Source organism: Lissotriton helveticus, chromosome 12, assembly GCF_964261635.1.
Source record: "Lissotriton helveticus chromosome 12, aLisHel1.1, whole genome shotgun sequence".
Taxonomy (NCBI): Eukaryota; Metazoa; Chordata; class Amphibia; order Caudata; family Salamandridae; genus Lissotriton; species Lissotriton helveticus.
The window spans coordinates 848,380,467-848,403,590 of NC_136073.1; the positions used below are offsets into that span (position 1 = coordinate 848,380,467).

Here is a 23,124-nt window from a genome sequence, read left to right on the forward strand (position 1 = left end):
TATCCTCTAGACGCTGTTCTCAACTCTTTGAGGCACCTCTCAATCCTAGCATTGGCCCCAGGTTTTATCCTCTAGACTCTGTTCTCGACTCTTGGAGGCACCTCTCAATCCTAGCATTGGCCCCAGGTTTTATCCTCTAGACGCTGTTCTCGACTCTTGGATGCCCCTCTCAATCCTAGCATTGGCCCCAGGTTTTATCCTCTAGACTCTGTTCTCGACTCTTGGAGGCACCTCTCAATCCTAGCATTGGCCCCAGGTTTTATATTCTAGATGCTGTTCTTGATTCTTAGAGGCCCCTCTCAATCCTAGCATTGGCCCCAGGTTTTATCCTCTAGACTCTGTTCTCGACTCTTGGATGCCCCTCTCAATCCTAGCATTGGCCCCAGGTTTTATCCTCTAGACTCTGTTCTCAACTCTTGGATGCCCCTCTCAATCCTAGCATTGGCCCCAGGTTTTATCCCCTAGACACCCTTCTCGACTCTTGGATGCCCCTCTCAATCCTAGCATTGGCCCCAGGTTTTATCCTCTAGACTCTGTTCTCGACTCTCGGATGCCCCTCTCAATCCTAGCATTGGCCCCAGGTTTTATCCTCTAGACTCTGTTCTCAACTCTTGGATGCCCCTCTCAATCCTAGCATTGGCCCCAGGTTTTATCCTCTAGACTCTGTTCTCAACTCTTGGAGGCACCTCTCAATCCTAGCATTGGCCCCAGGTTTTATCCTCTAGACTCTGTTCTCGACTCTTGGATGCCCCTCTCAATCCTAGCATTGGCCCCAGGTTTTATCCTCTAGACTCTGTTCTCGACTCTTGGAGGCACCTCTCAATCCTAGCATTGGCCCCAGGTTTTATCCTCTAGACTCTGTTCTCAACTCTTGGATGCCCCTCTCAATCCTAGCATTGGCCCCAGGTTTTATATTCTAGATGCTGTTCTTGATTCTTAGAGGCCCCTCTCAATCCTAGCATTGGCCCCAGGTTTTATCCTCTAGACGCTGTTCTCAACTCTTGGAGGCACCTCTCAATCCTAGCATTGGCCCCAGGTTTTATCCTCTAGACTCTGTTCTCGACTCTTGGAGGCACCTCTCAATCCTAGCATTGGCCCCAGGTTTTATCATCTAGACTCTGTTCTCGACTCTCGGATGCCCCTCTCAATCCTAGCATTGGCCCCAGGTTTTATCCTCTAGACGCTGTTCTCAACTCTTGGAGGCACCTCTCAATCCTAGCATTGGCCCCAGGTTTTATCCTCTAGACTCTGTTCTCGACTCTTGGAGGCACCTCTCAATCCTAGCATTGGCCCCAGGTTTTATATTCTAGATGCTGTTCTTGATTCTTAGAGGCCCCTCTCAATCCTAGCATTGGCCCCAGGTTTTATATTCTAGATGCTGTTCTTGATTCTTAGAGGCCCCTCTCAATCCTAGCATTGGCCCCAGGTTTTATCCTCTAGACGCTGTTCTCAACTCTTGGAGGCACCTCTCAATCCTAGCATTGGCCCCAGGTTTTATCCTCTAGACTCTGTTCTCGACTCTTGGAGGCACCTCTCAATCCTAGCATTGGCCCCAGGTTTTATCATCTAGACTCTGTTCTCGACTCTCGGATGCCCCTCTCAATCCTAGCATTGGCCCCAGGTTTTATCCTCTAGACGCTGTTCTCAACTCTTGGAGGCACCTCTCAATCCTAGCATTGGCCCCAGGTTTTATCCTCTAGACTCTGTTCTCGACTCTTGGAGGCACCTCTCAATCCTAGCATTGGCCCCAGGTTTTATCATCTAGACTCTGTTCTCGACTCTCGGATGCCCCTCTCAATCCTAGCATTGGCCCCAGGTTTTATCCTCTAGACGCTGTTCTCAACTCTTGGAGGCACCTCTCAATCCTAGCATTGGCCCCAGGTTTTATCCTCTAGACTCTGTTCTCAACTCTTGGAGGCCCCTCTCAATCCTAGCATTGGCCCCAGGTTTTATATTCTAGATGCTGTTCTTGATTCTTAGAGGCCCCTCTCAATCCTAGCATTGGCCCCAGGTTTTATCCTCTAGACGCTGTTCTCAACTCTTGGAGGCACCTCTCAATCCTAGCATTGGCCCCAGGTTTTATCCTCTAGACTCTGTTCTCGACTCTTGGAGGCACCTCTCAATCCTAGCATTGGCCCCAGGTTTTATCATCTAGACTCTGTTCTCGACTCTTGGATGCCCCTCTCAATCCTAGCATTGGCCCCAGGTTTTATCATCTAGACTCTGTTCTCGACTCTCGGATGCCCCTCTCAATCCTAGCATTGGCCCCAGGTTTTATCCTCTAGACTCTGTTCTCGACTCTTGGATGCCCCTCTCAATCCTAGCATTGGCCCCAGGTTTTATCCTCTAGACTCTGTTCTCGACTCTTGGATGCCCCTCTCAATCCTAGCATTGGCCCCAGGTTTTATCATCTAGACTCTGTTCTCGACTCTCGGATGCCCCTCTCAATCCTAGCATTGGCCCCAGGTTTTATCCTCTAGACTCTGTTCTCGACTCTTGGATGCCCCTCTCAATCCTAGCATTGGCCCCAGGTTTTATCCTCTAGACTCTGTTCTCGACTCTTGGATGCCCCTCTCAATCCTAGCATTGGCCTGAGGTTTTATACTCTAGACTCTGTTCCTAACTCTTGGAGGAACCTCTCAATCCTAGCATTGGCCCCAGGTTTTATCCTATAGACTCTGTTCTCGACTCTTGGAGGCCCCTCTCAATCCTAGCATTGGCCCCAGGTTTTATCCTCTAGACTCTGTTCTCAACTCTTGGAGGCACCTCTCAATCCTAGCATTGGCCCCAGGTTTTATACTCCAGATGCTGTTCTTGATTCTTAGAGGCCCCTCTCAATCCTAGCATTGGCCCCAGGTTTTATCCTCTAGACGCTGTTCTCAACTCTTGGAGGCACCTCTCAATCCTAGCATTGGCCCCAGGTTTTATCCTCTAGACGCTGTTCTCAACTCTTGGAGGCACCTCTCAATCCTAGCATTGGCCCCAGGTTTTATCCTCTAGACTCTGTTCTCGACTCTTGGAGGCACCTCTCAATCCTAGCATTGGCCCCAGGTTTTATCATCTAGACTCTGTTCTCGACTCTCGGATGCCCCTCTCAATCCTAGCATTGGCCCCAGGTTTTATCATCTAGACTCTGTTCTCGACTCTCGGATGCCCCTCTCAATCCTAGCATTGGCCCCAGGTTTTATCCTCTAGACTCTGTTCTCGACTCTTGGATGCCCCTCTCAATCCTAGCATTGGCCCCAGGTTTTATCCTCTAGACTCTGTTCTCGACTCTTGGATGCCCCTCTCAATCCTAGCATTGGCCTGAGGTTTTATACTCTAGACTCTGTTCCTAACTCTTGGAGGAACCTCTCAATCCTAGCATTGGCCCCAGGTTTTATCCTATAGACTCTGTTCTCGACTCTTGGAGGCCCCTCTCAATCCTAGCATTGGCCCCAGGTTTTATCCTCTAGACTCTGTTCTCAACTCTTGGAGGCACCTCTCAATCCTAGCATTGGCCCCAGGTTTTATACTCCAGATGCTGTTCTTGATTCTTAGAGGCCCCTCTCTATCCTAGCATTGGCCCCAGGTTTTATCGTCTAAACGCTGTTCTCGACTCTTGGAGTTGCCTCTTTAGCCTTGGACTGGTTCTACCACTGGTTCCCTCGATGCTGCTCTTGACTCCTGGAGGGACCTCGTTATCCTTTCATAGACTTTAGATTTGATCACTTAGATGTTGGTTCTACTATGGTCTTTTTAATCTGGTCTTGCGATGATCTTATACAATGGTTTGGCTCTTGCTGTGACCCCATTTTGGATTCTGGACGTGAATTTTTTTCCTGGATTCCTGCCCTAGGCTCTGCTCTTGCTGTAGGTCCAGGCCTAGTAATGGCTCTTACATTCACCACTAAACACCGCCTCTAGTCACCAGGACCACTAGACGTCCGATGTCAAGGTGCCCCTAAAAATAAAATGGATTCTTACGTTTGTTGACGACGACCTCCTCCTTTCAAGACCAGGTTCATTTCCCAGATGGTTGGCGGTAGTTAAGTCGTAAGTTTTTGATCTGCAAGGAAATAAAAAGCATGAAATTAGAGTCATCTAAGAGAAGGCTCCATGAAATGGGCTTGGGGCGTTGGGGAAAGGGAGAATGCCACGTGACCACTTGCAGAGGAAGCAATCCCACTATACATTCCGCATAGGAAGTGCACACTATGACCCTTCGGGAGACCAGACCCTCTGTGGCTTTCTTATAACAGAGAGAGAGCATGTGATCGCTTCTGAGAAATGTATGTATCGTAATTGGGTTGATATAGCGCTTACTACGCCTAACAAGGCGTCAAAGCACTTTATGGCCGGTATCATGCTACTCCGTAACCAACCCAGAGTTAGCTGCTAATTCAGTGGTTATTAGCAATTGTTACACATTGTTGGTTACTGGGTTAGACTTGTGATCTCAAAATGCAGTTCGAGGCATTTCATCCGGTTTGGTGTGGTAGATTAATTTACTAATAGTTAGGGGTGTGTACAGGTGTGCGTGAGAATGGTCACAAGCCCACATGATATAATCATATTGCAGAAAAAAAGTGAGGAGATGCAGCAGGTAACCACAGCAAAGAAATACAAATGAGCCAACAAAAGCGGTGAGGTCTGTTCAGCAGGACACCCAACACTTACCAGCTTGAGAATGCCACGTCACGGAGAATAAGCAACAAGACATTCCACGTGAGGGTGCACATTGGTGAACCGATACCACGTGATCCCATTAACCTCTTCCATGCTCACGACGAGCTGAGCTCGTCATGAGCCACGGCGCTCCGGTGCTCATGACGAGCTCAGCTCGTCATGAGCCGTGGAACGCTCACACACGGGGATAATTCCCCTGCTGTGCTGAGCGTTCCACGGCAGGTAATGCACCTGTGACGAGCTGAGCTCGTCATGAGCACAGGAGCGCTGTGCCTGATGATGAGCTGAGCTCGTCATGAGCATGCGAGCGCCGTGCGCGCCCCCTCCCCTCCAGCACAGCGGGAAATTAACCCCCGCAGCGAAGGGGTTAAAGGGAATAGCTGCATTTGAGATGGCCCGACAAAAAGTCTACACACAGTGCTTGATTTGTAAAATATTAAGTGACAAGGCCCTTGTCAAAAGTCCACTGCAACTTGCACCAGCCATTGCCCCTACTACTGACAGTAGCACCACAACTAATCATCGCACTCCAATAAGTGTGGCAATTATGACTACTCCAGGCCTCAAAGATGTATGGATGGCAAGGCCCGCAGGTATTAGGTATTTTTAATGTTTGTGTTTTGCTCATCTCTAAACTAGACAAACATCGCCACCATGTGGTGCACTGTCAAAAGTGCCGGTGCTGAGCACCGGAACACACCAGTTCAAATTAAGCACTGTCTACACAGCAAAAGGGAGAGATGCGAGGGTCTCTAATCTTTAAAAAAATGCTGAAACCTCAACTGAGAAAGTCTGTGCTTTGCCAAGAAGAGGACAGAAAGATCTATCACACACTTCTGTATGAGGTAACACCCACACACGCTACAAAAATGAGCAGACGTGAGGCCTTGCGGTCAGTTGCCAATGAAAAAAGCATTTTGTAAAGATGTTTTGTGCACAGCCATATGGCGCCGACAAGGTTTAGCTTTTGCTAGAACAGTGGTTCCCAAACCTTTTCGACCCGCGGCTCCCTTGACCCATTGGCCATTGCCCGTGGCTCCTCACTTACTTTTTTTGGAGGGTGGGGGATGTAAGCCCGGCCTTTTTCTCCCTGAAAGTAATTGGGATGAAGCTGATGAAGGTATTCTAATCATATACGCAGGGTGTTTCGTATTACTAAGGCTGCGCCTCTAATAAAATATTCCTAGTTACACTTCTTTGTCCATGCCTTTTTTAGAGTACCCTCTCAAACTTTTTTATCCCACTTACAGTGCTTGATAGCACCCTTATGCATGTAGGACCCATTGGCAAAGTGTTTCTGCCCTTGAAGAATATTTGCATGCACTTCCATTTTTCTACCAGTCATACGTGCCAACACACCTGTTTCAGGGTGCCTCACAATTTTTTAAACCACATACAGCTTTATTTTTGCGGTCTCATCCCTAAAATTAGCTCCAAATCAACGCAAGCCAAATATATTCTTCAGATTTTTTTTAAACGTCCCTCTTTCTTGCTTCTAAATGCTGGCATTATGCTGTATATGGTGTTTTACTTCCCTGTGCTTAAGGAGAGAGCAGGCCTGTCTGGAAAAGTGTGTGTACTGAAAGAAACATGTACTGGAGGTACCTATGGTTCAAGTACAAGTGTCAATACTTAATAATTCTTAATAATACTTAATGTGTTTAATAGGCAGGACAACTGTAGTTTCCTGATAACTTGCATTGGTGTAAAATGCATTTGGAAAAAAACAAAACTTTTAACAAATCTAACAAAATAAATCAGGCATCGTCCGCTTACTTCGGGAGTGTTGGAACACGGGGATCCAGTGAAATATGGAGGTCATCTCCCTCGACATTCCACCATTTAAGCACTACATTTACAGCTTTAGGCATGTAACTTACAAATCATCTACATCATGCGTTTAAGTCTAATTAGTTTAACTGAAGCCAACAGAACCATCAACAGTAAGTGATTGGTGCGTGGCTAGGTTTGACGGCTCCCCAGGGAGCCACGGTGCACAGTTTGGGAACCACTGTACTAGAAGACAGATTAGGGATCTGAGGGCAGGTGTGCTGTGGTCATTCCATTGTAGCGCCTTGTGAACCTCAGGGGTGATTTGCTGCGCTTTATAAATGATTGATTGATTCCAAGCTGAGCATGAGACGATCTGCATAGTTTTGACCTCTCTGAAGTTTCATGGGAGACGTGAGGGGAGGTCGGTGTACAACCTGCCGCAATAGCCCAGGTGTGATAGGACCATGGCGAGGGTGATGGCAATCGTCTGGAACGAACGAGGCACCCGCAAGACACCTTTCATCGGCCATAGATGGCGGGAATACATTTTGGATATTGCAATAATCTGGGAGGAGAATAAAAGGTTGTTATCTTAGATAATTCCCAAATTTCGTGTATTCAGCAAATGGAGGGGGTTCCAGGTAGAGGGAAAGGTGCTCGATTCACAGGGCCTAGGACTAGAATTTCTGTTTCGTAACCATTAAGGCAGAGCCAATTTTCTATTGAAAACTATTCATTAGCCTGCTCAATGCTAATTGCAGATTTACTGTGTTTATGGGGCTGGGGAGAAGAAAGAATTGTGGAGGAGGAATGTCTCTTACCTGGTGAGGGGTGAGTTCTTCACGGTCTTCGGGGTTTCGGGGACACTCGGTTCTTCCAGGCTTCGGGATTTCTTCTGTTCGGATATCTTTTTCTTGCTCTTCTTTGCTTTCCCTGAGGTCACTAAGGGGTCATTTGATATCCTGAAAGCACAACAGATCAGAACATTACATGACTGTTGAGACTTGCAATAAACACACTACAATCCACCTACTCCCTACACTGTGCGACACAGAGAGAGCACCAATGTGAGGGACAACAGACCATCACCTGCCTAATTCTCATGGTACTTGGTATAGGACAAACAATCACTGTTTAAAGAAAGATGAAGTACACCGTTCAGCGAACTCAAAGACCGAAACGTGTTGGAAACTGTTTTCGCAGGAAGGAGAAAGACAAGCAACCATCTACCTATCTCAAAGATCAAATATTGGCATGTCAAGTATAGCAAGTATGGGAAAGACGGGATACCCACTAACTGTTTCCAAACACACAATAGGATGAAATAGGTAGAGCCGCTACCCGTCTGCCTGGGAACAGAAGGTTGGAGCAAAGCGAAACAGGACCGCCACATGATATTAAAGTGGATACACTGAATGCAAACTAAACTCATTCACACATCCAATGGGTATTTTGAAACCATAGCATTGACTTGGTCTGGCAGAACCTACCGCACACATTCAGGGGAGTCAAACGCCCAGCCACAACATAACCACAAAGCGGCACAAATTCACAGATTCCCAAGATATTGAAAATGTATATAAGCCTTATTCGTTTTTGTTAGATTTTCTGATTCAAATTAAATCAAAATGCAATAGTTCGCAAGAAACCTGAAACAGCAGTTAATTTCTGCAAAAGCACTGTGGTGTTTAAGTATAAATATCAACTTTCTTCTCCACCACATTGAAATACCCAATTCTGTTTTCTGGACTGTAAGAAGTTGGAATAGGCTAACTTTTTGAATCTCTTCCATACACAACATATGCTGGTATCATTGTAGTTTTATGTAATTTGTTGCCTACACAAGAGTCATTCGCTGAATCCAATTTTCAAGCACATAAGCTGCTTTACCATATAATGTGGTGACCTAGAAAGTTTGTATATTAATACAGATCTTTCATATTTCACCATACTAATTCACCACTAATCCTTTATGGGTTTACGGAGTAGCGTGATACTCGCCCCAAAAATAAAAAAATAAAAATAAAACAAAAGCACTTCAACACCCCATCGGGGTAACAAGCGCTATATAAATACAAACCTTTTTTCCTCTTCTATCCTTCTGCTATGCTTCCGAATCCAAATAACTGACTAACCTATCCACCACTCAACATTACTTGCATGTTTCACTATACTAATTCAACACTAATCCTCTACGGGTCCCGGAGTAGCGTGCTACTTGCCAAAAAAGCGCTTTGACGCCTCATCAAGGGTAGTAAGCGCTATATAAATGCAATTACAATACAATACAATACATTGAAATTGTGAGACCTCCCAAGGCTGTGGTCTCTTCAAGACAGGTAGGGCTGGGGTACAGTCAGTCGTGTCTCATTCAGGAGAAGGGCATGGTGGTAGATTGGGCGCCATCTTGTGGTGGAGTCAGTCTCAGCGAAGGTGACCTGTGGTCCATCCTGGATTTAGGAGAGGCCACCTCGGGATATATTCATGGCCTTGTCCAGATTATGGAGAAAATCCTCTTAAAGACTGCAAATCGCCCTCTCAGTGTGCAAAGAAGGTGAAGGGTTCCAAAGACCCTGACGGATCGTGTGACGTCAAGGATGGGCGGAGACCTGGGCAAAAATGAGCACGAGGGAACTGAAGAGTGCCAGGCAGCACGTGACAGAATTAGCCCTGGCCAGGATTCTTCCAAGACTCAACATCCCTCGTCCAAGGGGTGACCTCGGAATGTACCATGTAACAGACTCAGGGCTGTACCATCTGTTTACAAGACCTCTGCGCACGCCAGTCTCACCAAAACCATGTATGTAGACTCGAGCCTAGGTGGGATAGCTCGGTTGGTTGCGCACCTGTCGCACAGGTATGCATTGCTCCATGTAATCAGGGCGAGATGACAGGTGTTTTAATTCGTGTAAGATGTAGAAGATACATAACATTCAGCTGACTCGCTGATTATTTAACACCAAAAGACGAGTGAGTTTGTGTCATTATGGAACCGGCCAACATTCCAGAATGATAAGCGTGTTATACAACACCTCTTGGTATCCAGATGAAAGGTCATCACGTGTGAAACCCGGAAGTGAGATAACAGCTCAGAGTAGTTTGGGATTTTTAAATAGGACTTGCTGCTCGGCCAGAGCACCCCAACCCCGGCAGGCAGCAGGCCCTTATGCTCGGGGTGTAACCCCCCTTCTCACAGCTCTGAACACGGCCTGGTGGATTACTTTTTTGGGAAAGTAATCTAAGTGAGCGATACGAGTAACACGGGGTAGTTTCAGTACACTTTTTTAGGTTCCCCTTGGAAAGTCCATTCCGACTCTCCAGGCCCTGAAGAAGGGCATAATTTCCATCCAGAATTAACACATATTATGCAACATGTATATTTTGAATGTAATCTGCAATTTGTAAACAATTGCTTCCTAAACTACATTTTCAAACTCTGGTAATGCTTGTTAACAGCTGTCTACTATGTTTTAGTGCCTAGTTGTATCTCATATGTTGGTTATTATCTAACTTGTTATATTTAGGCTTATGTTTTATGAGTGCCATATATTCAATAAAGCTTATTAAACATTAAAAAAAACTCTGATAATGCTCTGTAGTCCCGTCATGCTTTTGAGTGTCTGGCCCATTGGAGGAGTTATGCCTTACGCCTGTACTCCCACGACTTTGTCCATTTACCCCAAGGGCACTGTTCGTGTGCAGGGGCTGTATGCGACAGAGAGAAAGTTCACTTCCCCAGAAGACTCCTTGGAAGGTGGGGGCTCTGGGCAATTGCCCACTTTGTCCATGTCTTAAAATCTCTCTGCTTCTACTAAGCGTAGTTACTTGTGCAAAGGCTGTGTGTATGTGTGTTAGGTGTACTCAGGGCTTTAAGTGGGCCGGGTCTCACCGGGTCTGAGCACCGGTAGGTTTTATAAGGCAGCCTCGAAACGGGTCTCTAGCGGGCTCTGTTTTGTGCCCTGGCACAGGCGGTCTGTTTTTATCGAGTGTTATAGGGGAAGGGAAATCCTTTAAAGAGAGTCATTTTCTCTCTGGATTTCTCTTCTCTTTTCGAAACTCAGGAGCAGCAACATTGTCCTGGTGTCACTAGGGTTTTATGTGGAAGCTTTTTCAATATTACATACAAGCCACAGTTGCTGCTTATTTATCCTATGCAACTAACAACCATTGACAAAGCCAATAGTCCTGACTTGTAAGTATGATGTTACTTCTTGTATCATATATCTGGATGCAATGACAGAAACAACAAAATACCAGTCGGGCGGCGCACTATGGGAAGCACAAACTTTTAGATTACGTGTTTTTAAGTCATGCCCTTAATTACATTGGCCACGCCCCCTTGAGAGACCCCCGCATTTTTTCATCCCACTTAAAGCCCTGGGTGTACTCCCAGGACACATACCCTTACTCTCAGGGCACATCCTTGTGCAGAGAGTGTGTATGTGACCAGCTGTACCCCTAGGACGCAGTCCCTTTAATCCAAGGGCACGGATCTGTGCAGCGCCTGTGTGTGTGTGAGACTTATGCACTACTAGGACCCAGTATCCTTACCCTAAGTGGACTATGCCATTGTAGAGGAGTAGTACACCCAAGCGGAGCTCGGTTTATACACGCAGGCAACTTTTTCCCATTTACCAGGTCGATATGTGTGCCAACCAGTGCCAGTTTTTAATTACTCATTCTGGCACTTTTAGTCCTGGTTTTATAATGGAATGAACAGGACTACAAGTCCCAGAATTCAAAGTAGACGTGTGTTGGGTGAGCTCCTCATGCATGGGCCTGGGAACCACGAGCGCTTGACACGGGTTGTGTGACGTGTGCCACATTCTCCGGCCAAAAGTTGAAATTCTGTTTTTTATAAACGGCCAGAAGTACTTCCGTCGAGACCTGCACTTCTCTCACACTGACCACAATACAAGGGAACCGTGAGACCGGAAACCAAGAATTTACAGAAATATGACAGAAAGTCAAGAACTGACAAAAAAAAAAAAATAGCCCGGGAAACCATGAACTGAAACGGTGCTGCTGTGAAGCTCCTTTGGTGAGATATTTCTGTCCTTAGATAGTAAACACAGCTCTCCTTTGAAGGGCAAAGTAGCTCTTCGTACCTAGGATGACCACCTCACTGCAGGTCTTTATGAATAACTGTTTCCAGGCCTGGACTTTTTGTGAGATAAAGATGCATTCTGGGTGTTGTAGTCCTGTTTTACTTCCACTGAACTAACACGCCTGAAACCAGTAACTTGTAGGTGAAAAGTTCTGGCGACACTGTCTGTAATATCCTGGAGTAAGGTGGTCACCCTAATCCAGGGCTTTAAGTGGGGCGGGTCTCACCGGGTCTGAGCATCAGGAGTTTTTTTAAGGGGGCCTCGAAACAGGTCTCTATCGGGCTCTGTTTTGTGCGCTGGTCACAGTCGGTCCGGAAAATAGAGCCTGATAGAGACCCGTTTCGAGTCAGCAGGCACATCGATGTACCCTGCTCACACTACTCACAAGTGGAAAGTTACGGCATGACGTCATGCTAGGTAAGCGTCGTAGGGTGAAGAGAAATCCTTTAAAGATTGATTTTCTCCCTGGATTTCCCTTCTCTTTTTGAAACTCAGGAGCAGCAACATTGTCGTGGTGTCGCCAGGGCTTTTAGTCGAAGCTTTATCAATATTCTATACAAGTCATACTTGCTGCTTACTTATCTTATGCAACTAACAACCATTGACAAAGCCAATAGTCCTGACTTGTAGGTATGATTGTTACTTTTTGTATTCTATACCTGGATGCAATGACAGAAACAGCAAAATACAAGTCGGGCTGCACACCAAGCTAAACACAGATTCTTAACGTACTGTTTTTAAGCCACACCCTCCATTCCATTGGCCACGTCCCTTTGAGAGACCCTCCAGTTTTTTCATCCCAGTTAAAACCTTGCCCTTATCCAATCACTGAAACTTGTCGTCCTGCATATTTGTTTTGAGATGAGACAGACAAAGCCATGGGTACCAGAATGCAAAGGAAGAACCTAGACTGTAAGAACTAGGAACAACGAAAACCCTCGCAGTTAATAAAAGGCTACGATGCCGGGTCTGGAACGTGCCATCCTCAAGCCTGTAGCCTCACCCTCCCCTGCACCCCCTTTTACCCAACACTCATCAGCAAGTATTAATATCAAATACTGCTTTAAAGTGCATGGCTACCAAGTTTCCCAGATCCATGCGTGATATGCTGCTACTGTCCAGGTTTTTTCTTCTTCTTTGAATTCTGGGACTTGTAGTTTTTATAATGAAGCAAACAAGACTACACGTCTCAGAATTCATAGAAAAAACCTGGACTGGAGCAGGACATCACACATGGACCAAGGAAAGTTGGTAAGTCTGAAAGTAGCCTTTCAAGCTTCACCCGCTATGCAAAGTGGTTGATATTCATAAGAAGATAAATAAAATCTGTCCGTCTGCGCAATGCTTAATTTGTGAAATAAGTGCGCGTACCCAACGTCTTTCTGGGAAGCTTGGGTCAGTACAGCAGGATGTTGGGAGATGCCAAATATAGGGGGTGTCTAATTTTGATTCCATCTCAAGCCTCTAGTGCTGATGGGCCCTATCTACAAACACCGGCTCAAATTTAGCAAAGCTTGTGCGGGAGTAAAAATACATCTCCGCTGCCACTAAGGGCATAAATCGGGCTGCTACCACACATCGTCAATTCCCTTCTGGCGAAAGTCCTACATTCACAGGACATCCGGTGAGCAGGAGTTGAGAGGGGTTGGAGTGTGTTAGGCTACTGTGCCCAGGCTAATGCAATGGCTGCCTCCTGCCGCTCAAAACAGATTTATTTTGTGATTTTCTTTAGCGCCAACATGCCCAAAGGGCATCAAAGCGCTTTACAACAGGACACAAATTAATAGGGGAACTGAGTCTTAGAGCCCATGAAAGAGCCAAGTCTTATAAATGTTTGCGATGTAAATCATAGTGCCTGTATATCCCCACGGGTGACAAGTAGCGCTCTACAAATCTACTGATTGATATAACAAACATAACATAAAGAATGACAACCCGTCTTCAAAGTTCAAAAATGTGTTTTGACCAGTGGAAGCTTAGACATGAATACATCACATTCCGGCAGTGCACTGAGAGTGCCAGTTACATTGCACAAGATCACATTATTTTTTAGAGTCACATGGATATTAAGTGGTTTACCCAGAATCACAGGATGCTGAGCTGACGCCAAGACTCAAACCCAGTTTTCCAGTTCGAAATCCGGCAGCCCCGGCTGTAATAACACATTTGGGGTAGAGGGAGTTTGGCAAACAGAAGCCACTTGCGGGCTCGGCAAGTGCTCGAGGTTCCAAAAGGACCTCGATCTGAGCCGGAGTCAGGCTTTTTAGTGACTCGCCCACCCTACATTAAATTACACATTTTCAGTTAAAACAAAGGAAAAGAGAAAAAAACAGTATGATCCCAAGGTGTTCAAGAGTGCAGCCATGGTGGGTCTCACAACCAACTATCTAGCATTAAAAAAAAAACGAAAAACTAATCTTTCCCCCAAAGACTAACATCCACCTGTCTTTCACCCCACCAGCAGACTGGACCTTTGCCGCTACTAGCGCCATGATATCCGTTGGGATGAATGATGCGCTTTATAAATAAATAAATAAATAAATAAATGAAATAAAAATGGGTGCAGGTAGAAGCGATAGGGCGGGGGCCAGAGGGTGGGGGGCAGAAGATGACGAGGGAAAATAAAATTAAAATAAAAACACTTACCTTGCGGTCGACTCAGTGATGCAGCGAGCGCAAGGTAAGTGGTTGTCCTTGTTTTTTTATATTCTTTTCCCCTTTGTAGACCCACCCGCACCCCATCACTCTTACCTGCACCGTCCGCGGCTGCAAGAGCGTGTGGCGGATCGCTGACTTATCTCAAAGGTCTTTTGAAAAAGATGCATTGTGGGTTTATTTTGAAGGATGGTGGCAGAGTTTGTGGGGAGGGGCAGGTGAAGGGATTTCCTGATTCTTGCTGCACTTTCCCAGAATTATTGGTTCATGTAGCTTCATCATTTAAAGGTGGGAGACTCCAGGAGAAGGGTTATGCAGCGTGAATCTGTTCTGGATTCACATGCTGTGCATTATTTCGCCATCTAGTGGTTGGGTCCGAATCCAGAAAAGTCTTCAAGCTGCAAAACTACTCCTACCGGTAAGTAAACATTTCGTTTTTCCCTTAACAGTGGAAAAACACCACCCACTGAGCAGGGAAATCTTTGGTGATGGAAACAGGACATTCGGCAACACGGAACTGCCAGACACTTGTTAACGTTTGTTTTGTCTAAAGTTGCAGAACCAGCCTGTTATCACGAAGGGTGAATTTTCCTCACTATGTGGGTAACGTTTAAACTGACACATTCAGAGTACATTATTACATGAGCACATTAGCTAAACTGGGTATCCAGACTCCGCAGGAAAAAAAAACCTTCATCCTTTTTTTAAATGAAATATAAAGGTTTTACGCGAAGTGAAGTGGTGCGCTGACTACGTGACTCATGACGAATGTACTGGGGTATCATTGTTTTATAAATTGCATCATGTTTTTACATTTCTATAAGATAATATCTTGGAAAATGACCCTGATTTACGCCACGGCTCAATAGTTGTGAAATGCAGGGGCCCTGAGAAACTGGGACTTAGAAGTAAAGGAGATTCTTCAACCACAGGGCCGGACTGGGAACTTAAAACAGCCCTTGCAAAAATTATAAATTCAGCCCCATTTGCAGATATGCTTATGCGCGTTAGAACCGGAGCTACTCTTTCAAGTTGCTGATGGGATTGCATAATGTGCACCACCAGTTTTGGAGGTGGAACTGTCCTCCAAGTTTTAAAACTGGGCCCCTGAGGCTCCAGTGGTGCAACATGGGCCCCTGGTGCAGGGGCCCCCTCATCTCAGTACCCTGGCTTTGGAGCTCCTCACTGAGTCTAGAGGGGGTGAGCCATCCACGTAGTGTGCAGAGGGCCCCCTCAAGTTTTGTTACGCTAGTGGTTTGCCTGGATGGTCAGTCAGGTCTGGTTCAGCCCGCCGTTTGGGACCCCAGTGGGGTTGGCAGAAGGTTGTCCGGTGGTCTCCCATAAGAGGCCTCCTTCGACCTATTGGAAGATCAGTTGAATCTGAAATATTGAGGGCAGATCCTGCAATCCCATGACCGTAAGAAACTTTGGGGTAGTACTAAAATAAAATAGACACTTTAGGAATAAGCTGGATGAGCTCAGTAAAAGGTGTGAGGGGGAAGGTGGACTGACCATTTGGTACTCTGTAGAGGCAGACCGTGTCAGTCTAGAAAGGCCGGTTCATGACAGATTTTCAGGATAGGCACCTGTAGGCAAAGGAGCCCCACTTAGATGCATTTTATCCATATTTGTTTTATGTACACATCTTGAAACTCTAGCCTGGGTCCAAACCTCCTAGGCCCACGTTGGACACCCTGCTGTAGCCCCTTCGCTCTCACATTGGTTGAGCAACTCATGAACACACCTCAGGGGGCTCTGTAGCCACTTGTTATGATTTCACAGAAGGAAACTATTAAATAAAACAATAGATAAGGGCTCGGCTGCCTGTAGGCTAGGTTCGCGCTATAGAAATACCACATACATACATAAATACATCTAAGTGCACTTAAGGTTACCATAAATCCATTATAATATAAATAGTAAGAACTGTAGAGCTTCTACACACGTGTACTCACAACAAACCTTTATCTACCATGTTTCCTTCTGCCAGCTCTGTCCAAAAGCACAAATTGTGTCAAAGGTGGAGGAAAGATAGTCCCAGAATCCCTCGTGCGGGGACCAATATGTCCTCCACTTTTAATAGTAACAGAAGAGGTAAAGTACATACCAGGAGCGCCCCCAACAGGGCTTGGACACGACAGCAAGGAAGCGGTGGACACCACGCCAGTCTCTGCAACAAAGAGGATTAATAAACAACACATATAGGTGACAAGACAGGGGGTGTACAGTGTCTGAGCTGCCCCCCGATTCTCTCCTCTTACAGAGAGGTTCGAGGTGGCAGGTACAGACTGGTTTACTCTAACAGTTCTTCTCCAGTCAAACCCCCTGGTTAGGGTTTGCTAAGATCAGATCTGTGGCTTGCACAAACAGTAGGACAGACACAAAACAACATTCAACAACACTAACAAGCAAAGCTCTCAAGTTCCCAAGGTTTATGGGTGAGAAAATCATAGAACCCAAATGTTTTGTTTACATCCTGGGACTTGTATTCCTGATTTTACAAGGGAATAAACAGGACTCCAAATCCCAGAATGCAAAGTAAATAACCTGGACTCAAACTATTCACATAAGAAATTGGGAAACGTGAATGCTTTGCAGACATTGACATTAAGTGACCACACCTCAAGGCCAGCTTCAACATTAAAAATGGACGCAGAGATGGGGGTTGACAGCGCCCTTTGAGAGGTGCGGAGGGAAGAAAGAGAGGAAAGAAGCCAGTAGCACCCAGATAAACCACTTAAAGGCCAGGCTTAACTGACACCAATTTCTAGGGGTGTGTTAAATATGCATGTAATTGCTTTCACTTAATTACATGAAATTACCTATAATTATTCAAAATACAAGCTCGTCAATTTGCTGTATATTTTAGCACTGAATGCATCCTTATGTCAACTTTTGGGCTTGAATGCATTGGAGCAAAAGCATTGCAAACAAAAGCAGTTTATGCTCTTTTTTCCCCCTGTGTTCTTCGTACACTTTTATTATGAGTGGCGCGTTTGGGGTACTTCTCTATTGCAAATGGCACGTAATTACGCAATGTGGTACACTGGCGTAAATTTTGGGAATTTCATGTAACACGCATAACATAAAATGTACGTAATTATGCAAATTATGAAGGTGTCATTTACATTTCACTGAGGCCTACCAATTTCAAGGAGACCACAGGTGGGATAGCTTGCTAAAACCAAATAAGTCAGAAAAAAAATTTCAACTCAGGCCAAGTTTGCTTATGGTGACTTGACAACACCCTAAAGTGTGATCAGACAGTGAGAGGCACAAGTTCAACCAACTGTACAGACCCCGTCTTTGGTAGCCATAAAAGCCTTTGATACAGCAGGCCAACGACTGCAAAAATATAGACCACCAATATATCTACCACATATCAATATCTCCCCACCGGAATGTCGACCTGCCCCAAATCACACCATCTGCCCCTACCTGCGCCAGGACTGGAGTGGAAATAGTACACCCACCCAGTCCTGTAGTAGATGGGACGTGAGCTTGGCTCGGTTCAGTTATTTAAAATTGGTTCATATTTTTGGAGGGAGATAGTGGAGTATGGCAGACATTTTGGCAGGCGGTGTTTTTGAGTCTGTTCTTTATGTCTATGGCTTCAGGTGGAACCACATGACGTCGGAGGAAGTGTCGAGTTTTCTTTGAGGTGCACATTTAAAGGGTATCTGTGAGGTTGAATGCTGCTGATGGGAGCTCCCCGTGTGACCCAAAATGTGGACTTGGGCATCAGAGTCAACCTACAAGTCACAGCCCTCCTGATGTCTGACAGCGCCACCTGCTGGCGAGCAGCAGCATTCATTACGGAAAGGTGTGCCAGTCGCTGGAGGTACTAGACTGTAGATTTGGGTTTTAATCAGTGAACTGCCCCCTGAAAGCTGAATACCACGCGCCTTGATAGCTGACGCGCCTCAGAAAGGACCATAGTTATTACTCTGGCGTTTTGGTGAAAGTGGGACAAAGAAATGGGAATTTTGTATTTTTTTCAACTTTGGCACACCTGAAGCTCTTAGAAATCTGTCCGAGTCCTGGCTGACTCAACTAAGACTCATTCTTTCAAATTGTAAGTATACTGGTGAGGGGGAGAGGGTGCATAGTCATTGGGTTGATACAAAAATAGCATTTCCTGTTTAGTTCGGTTCTAACTTCTGTTCTGTGATGCAACCAAAAATGCTGAATGGAATTACACCAAAGCAGGCATGGAGGAATGCCCTCATTACCAAACCAACCTGTGAAGGCGAGGCTGCCAGCCCAGAGATGCATGAGGTGGCATGGGCACGGAGGGCATGCCCTGTGCCCAGAACCCACTGCTGAGGGCTAAAAGCAGTGAGTCGTCACTTAAGCCAAATAAACGGCAGGGTATAGTTCTGTGGAGAGAGACATAGTTCAAGGCATGGAGAAGTGTGTGACGTGCACCCAGTGTCTGCTGCGCCTCACTCCCTTTGACCAAAGTGTACCATTAAAAACGCCATTTAAAAAAAAAAAATCCCGGAGTTTTATATAGCGCAAACTAGACCCGAGACATCGGGTATCAGAGCGCTTTACATTAGCACCAGTTTTGTTACATAAGGACACATTCATATTTTTTAGGCACGGGGAGATTAAGTGATTTGCCCAGAATCACAAGACTCGAACCCGGTTCCCAAGCTTCGAGGTCGACCGCTCTAGCCGTAAGACCACATCCTCTCTGCCATGTCCAGGCCTGGAAGGAATAAGTGGGGCTCCAAGGGAAAATTAAAGCAGTTCTTGTGCAGAGACAATAGAGGTGCTCTTCAATCAAAGGTTAGGGGGTTTTATTCAGTTCGACGTCTTTTTTTTTTCCAGTCAAAACGAAGTGGCCCTTGCTTGGGCAAAACAGACAGGATCTTGTTCGATCAAAGGTGAGCGAGTTCGATCACCAGGATATTGATTTGTTTTGAACTTATTAAAAACGCTGTTTTCATCACACTTCAGAATTTAAAAAAAATTTTTAAAAAAGTTTCCATAACTAAAAATATATTGTGAAATTTTTGTACAGTTCATTTACAGGTATTTAAATGTTGTTGTGTGACCAACAAAATGGCATCCTACAGCTTTTCCTTTCAGATTCCCTGTACCTAGTGAGATCTTCAGAATTTACTTTACAAAATCCTCTCCCTTCCAGTCAGAGAAAGAAAAGTAAACATCAGTCTCCTTTTTAAAAGGATAAGGAGCAATTTGTCAAGAGAAATAGCTTGACATTTGACCTCTGACTTTCAACACACAGCAACTGTGACAAGATAAAAACAACATTTTAAAGCATTTTTATTGCTCATTCACTTTCTGAGCTACAGCATGGATTTTTGTGGGTGCTGAAGCAACCCCCGCACCAATACCTCCAGCGCCTATATGTGCATCGCCGACTTAATTTCTAATAAAACCACTGTCAATTTTGTACATTGATAAATTAAAAAAAATGGCGGATGCTAAATCCTTAAAAGGGTAGGTTTTGAGGAAGAAAAAAAACCTCCCCAAAATCTACTTCTCGGAGAGGGAAAAAAAACTAAAAATATTCTGTGTAACTTTGTTTTGCAGGAAACCTCACACTTTGGTGAAAGTGACAAAGTTTGCAACTGAGCTGGCAAAACGCTCATTTCACACTTCCCTTGTTCTACGGATATTTCGGTTCCTCGTGCCCCGGCTCTCTCTCCCTGCTGTTTTTCTCTCCGGATTTCCCACACACTAAAATAAACTGCTCTGGTAGAAGTGTCTGATCTCAGCGACAGAGCGCCAGGAAGCTGCCAACAGGTGGAAGGCAGCGCTATAGAAAACCAACAAGTATACACATCGATGCCGCTGCACACAACCCCCCCCTTACACACAACCTCTAGAGAAGCTCAGAGTCTCACAGAACCACACATCGATGCAACCACCCACAGGTCGCCACACACCACGGAAGCTCAAAGTCTAAGATACCCACTACTCACTCCAGCACACAGACACAAAGCATTCAGGGTAACATACTCCTCCCATTGTGGTGCAAATCCCAGCTAAACACTAACTCAGACACATACAGACCCCCAAAGTGCAAAACAAGAACTCACAGAGCACCAAACACAAACTCCACAAAGCTCATGAGGCCTCATATCTGACACACAAGCTGCCACCCTTCATAGGCCTGTGAAAGAACACGCAAACCACCCCCCAGAACCTCAATACAATCCCTTAAAGCCTTGTATAATGCACACACAGATCTGCAGATCAACCAGCATGTCAGCCACGGTTGTATGTTCTTACAACGAACTCCGTTATAACGCATGCCTTTACCGCGCATGCGTTACAACGGAATGCTATTTTCACGCTTATCCTTCTCCATGTATTTTTCCGTGGTGACGTCATACGTAATAAATAAAAAACGGCTGTTTCCTTCCTCTCCGACGCCGATTGCCTGTACATCTCGACTAAAGGTTAGTGTTTTTTTGGTGGGGGGAAGCCCCTCCCACCCCCCTTTTTTATTTGTACCCTTTACCACACATGCTTTTACTACGTACCTCGTAGTAAACGTATGCGTGGTAAAGGCTTTTGTTGTAACCACGCATGCGTTGTAATGCATGCATGGTTAAGGGGGAAACAGCCACTACAACGTGGCCGTTTCCACGGAAACGTTAACCACGCATGCATTACAACGCATGCATGGTTACCACGAAAGCCTTTACCACGCATACCATTACTACGAGGTACGTAGTAAAGGTATGTGTGGTAAAGGGTAGGAAAAAAAAGGGGGGCTTGGGGGGGGGGTCTCCCCCCCCAAAAAAGAAACTCACCTTAAAAAAACATCGAGTTGTGCAGGAAAACGCCGTCCTTTAAGAGGAAACGGAAATAATCTTCCGTTTCCTCTTAACGACGTACGACGTCACCACGAAGGATTAGAGGAAAAGCCTATGCGAAGAAAAAGCATTCCGTTGTAACGCATGCGTGGTAAAGGCATGCGTTGCAACGGAATTCGTTGTAAGATCACATATTCCTTTTACTACGTACCTCATAGTAAACATATGCGTGGTAAAGGCTTTCGTTGTAACCACCCATGCGTTGTAATGCATGCGTGGTTAAGGTTTTCGTTGAAACTGCCGCGTTGTAGTGGCCGTTTCCCGTCAGCCACCTGGGGTCCATTGGAGTATGGAAGAACAAGCAAACAACCTCTGCCCAACACAAGAGTAACTCACAAACAGACCTACAAGGGCATTACAGCCTCATGGACACCTCCATATGCTTACAGAGAACACACCGACCAGCACAACCTCTACCCAACACCCGAGTGCCTTGTGTAACCCACACAAAGTCCTACAACAGAATTAGGATCCACGTGGAAACCTCCCTATGCTTCTGGACAAAAACACAAACTGTGCAACACAACATGTAGATAACCCACAAGGCCTGTGTACAATCCACACACAGATTTACACAGTCACTGGGCCCTGCAGTCACATGGAGACTTGCACGGATCTGTGCAAACAAACATTGCTGTGTGCAAATATAAGCAACTGTACACAACTGCTTTGTGGTCTGCCTTCAAGCAGTACTGGTGTCATTATGCAAACAATATAACATCACAGACACACCAGGCTTCCAGTACCTTCAGGGCTCGAGTTGGGGTACCACGCGGGTGGACGGCGTCCCCTCACTTATTTTACCGGGAGCTCGATAAGTGCAGCAAATGGAGCCACACATTCACTCTTTGGCCTCTCTGGGGCGAGATCGGAGCCCATTCAGAACGCTGCTCACACACTGGCTTCTCTGATGCAATCGCATCAAGGGGGTGAGCGAGGGGAGGCAATGAGTCTGATGGTGCAAGCCACCTTTCGTGACGACACTTCCTGTCGTGATGTCAGCATCCCCCCACTTCTTTTTTTAGGACTTGTGCCCTGAGCACCTTATACTACCTCAAAATTCCTGCTACCTACTCTGTTCAACACAGCCCTACAGGACCCCAGAACTAGGGGTCCCGCCTCACCCCATGGCAGCCAGAGACAAGACTTCTAGTCTAAGACCCCCATGTTACAAAACATGGTTATCAAGTGTGGGTGATGGATGGAAACCAGGACTACAACTCCCAGAATGCAATAGGTTACCAGCTCGGGACAGAAAAAAGGAAGTCTTGAAGGCATGAACCCAGGTGGCCACCCGGTCCCTGCCACGACACAAATATACATCTTCAGACACTCTAGAGAACACCACAAATTCTTACGCAGCGGCACTCACAGCCCCACAAACACACACTCGGGGCTTCCAGCAGCCATTAAACACCAGTACTCGAACCCACGTCAACACAAACCCACCACGCAGACACTACAACAGGCTGGAAAGCATGTGTACTTCGGCTGAAGTGCACACAAACAAGAAGTACAGCAAAGCCCCTCAAGGCCAGGCAGCACAATTAAACCAGAGGGAGGAATACTTTGGGGCCTATTTACAAATGTATTTTGGAGCACGCTAAGTACTTCAGTAATTCTGTTTTATTGACTGACATGCATTTTTGAATTAGCCCCAAAACTTCAAACATTGGAATATTCAGCACAAGTGGGAAGGAATGTGCCCTCTGCACTTCTACTTGGCATTTCACACTGTAGTAGTATGTAAAATACTACTCCTGTACTCAAATGCTGTTGTGAATCTACCCTTATGTGCTCAATTACAGCTCCATTCGTTCCTGCCTCTGCTAAGTTACAGAAATCTTTTGTAATTACAGGTCTCTGTGTTCAAGGCTATGTTCACTGCACCCCCCTTGCGTTCGAGGCGCCGCTCAATTACAGAGATGCTCTGTAATTACAGGTCTCTCTGTTCGAGGCTCTGTTCACTGCACCCCCCTTGCGTTCGAGGCTCCGCTCAATTACATAGATGCTCTGTAATTACAGGTCTCTCTGTTCGAGGCTATGTTCACTGCAACCCCCCC

The 23,124-nt window shown here is 45.9% G+C and overlaps 1 protein-coding gene across 5 annotated transcripts in view; it reads right to left on the reverse strand.

The window, feature by feature from the left end:
* LOC144799593 (GRAM domain-containing protein 2A-like) overlaps nt 1-23,124 on the reverse strand; it is a 223,319-nt gene that overhangs the window by 34,172 nt on the left and 166,023 nt on the right. For 4 of the 5 annotated variants that reach the window (XM_078670980.1, XM_078670982.1, XM_078670983.1 and 1 more), the window contains 2 exons: nt 7,263-7,403; nt 3,967-4,048 (listed from right to left, as the gene is read on the reverse strand). In XM_078670980.1, the coding sequence (XP_078527106.1) occupies nt 3,967-4,048; nt 7,263-7,403 (223 nt within the window). Of the gene's footprint in view, nt 1-3,966; nt 4,049-7,262; nt 7,404-16,311; nt 16,375-23,124 lie in introns of all 5 variants that reach the window. The other variant, XM_078670979.1, reaches the window with a different exon arrangement.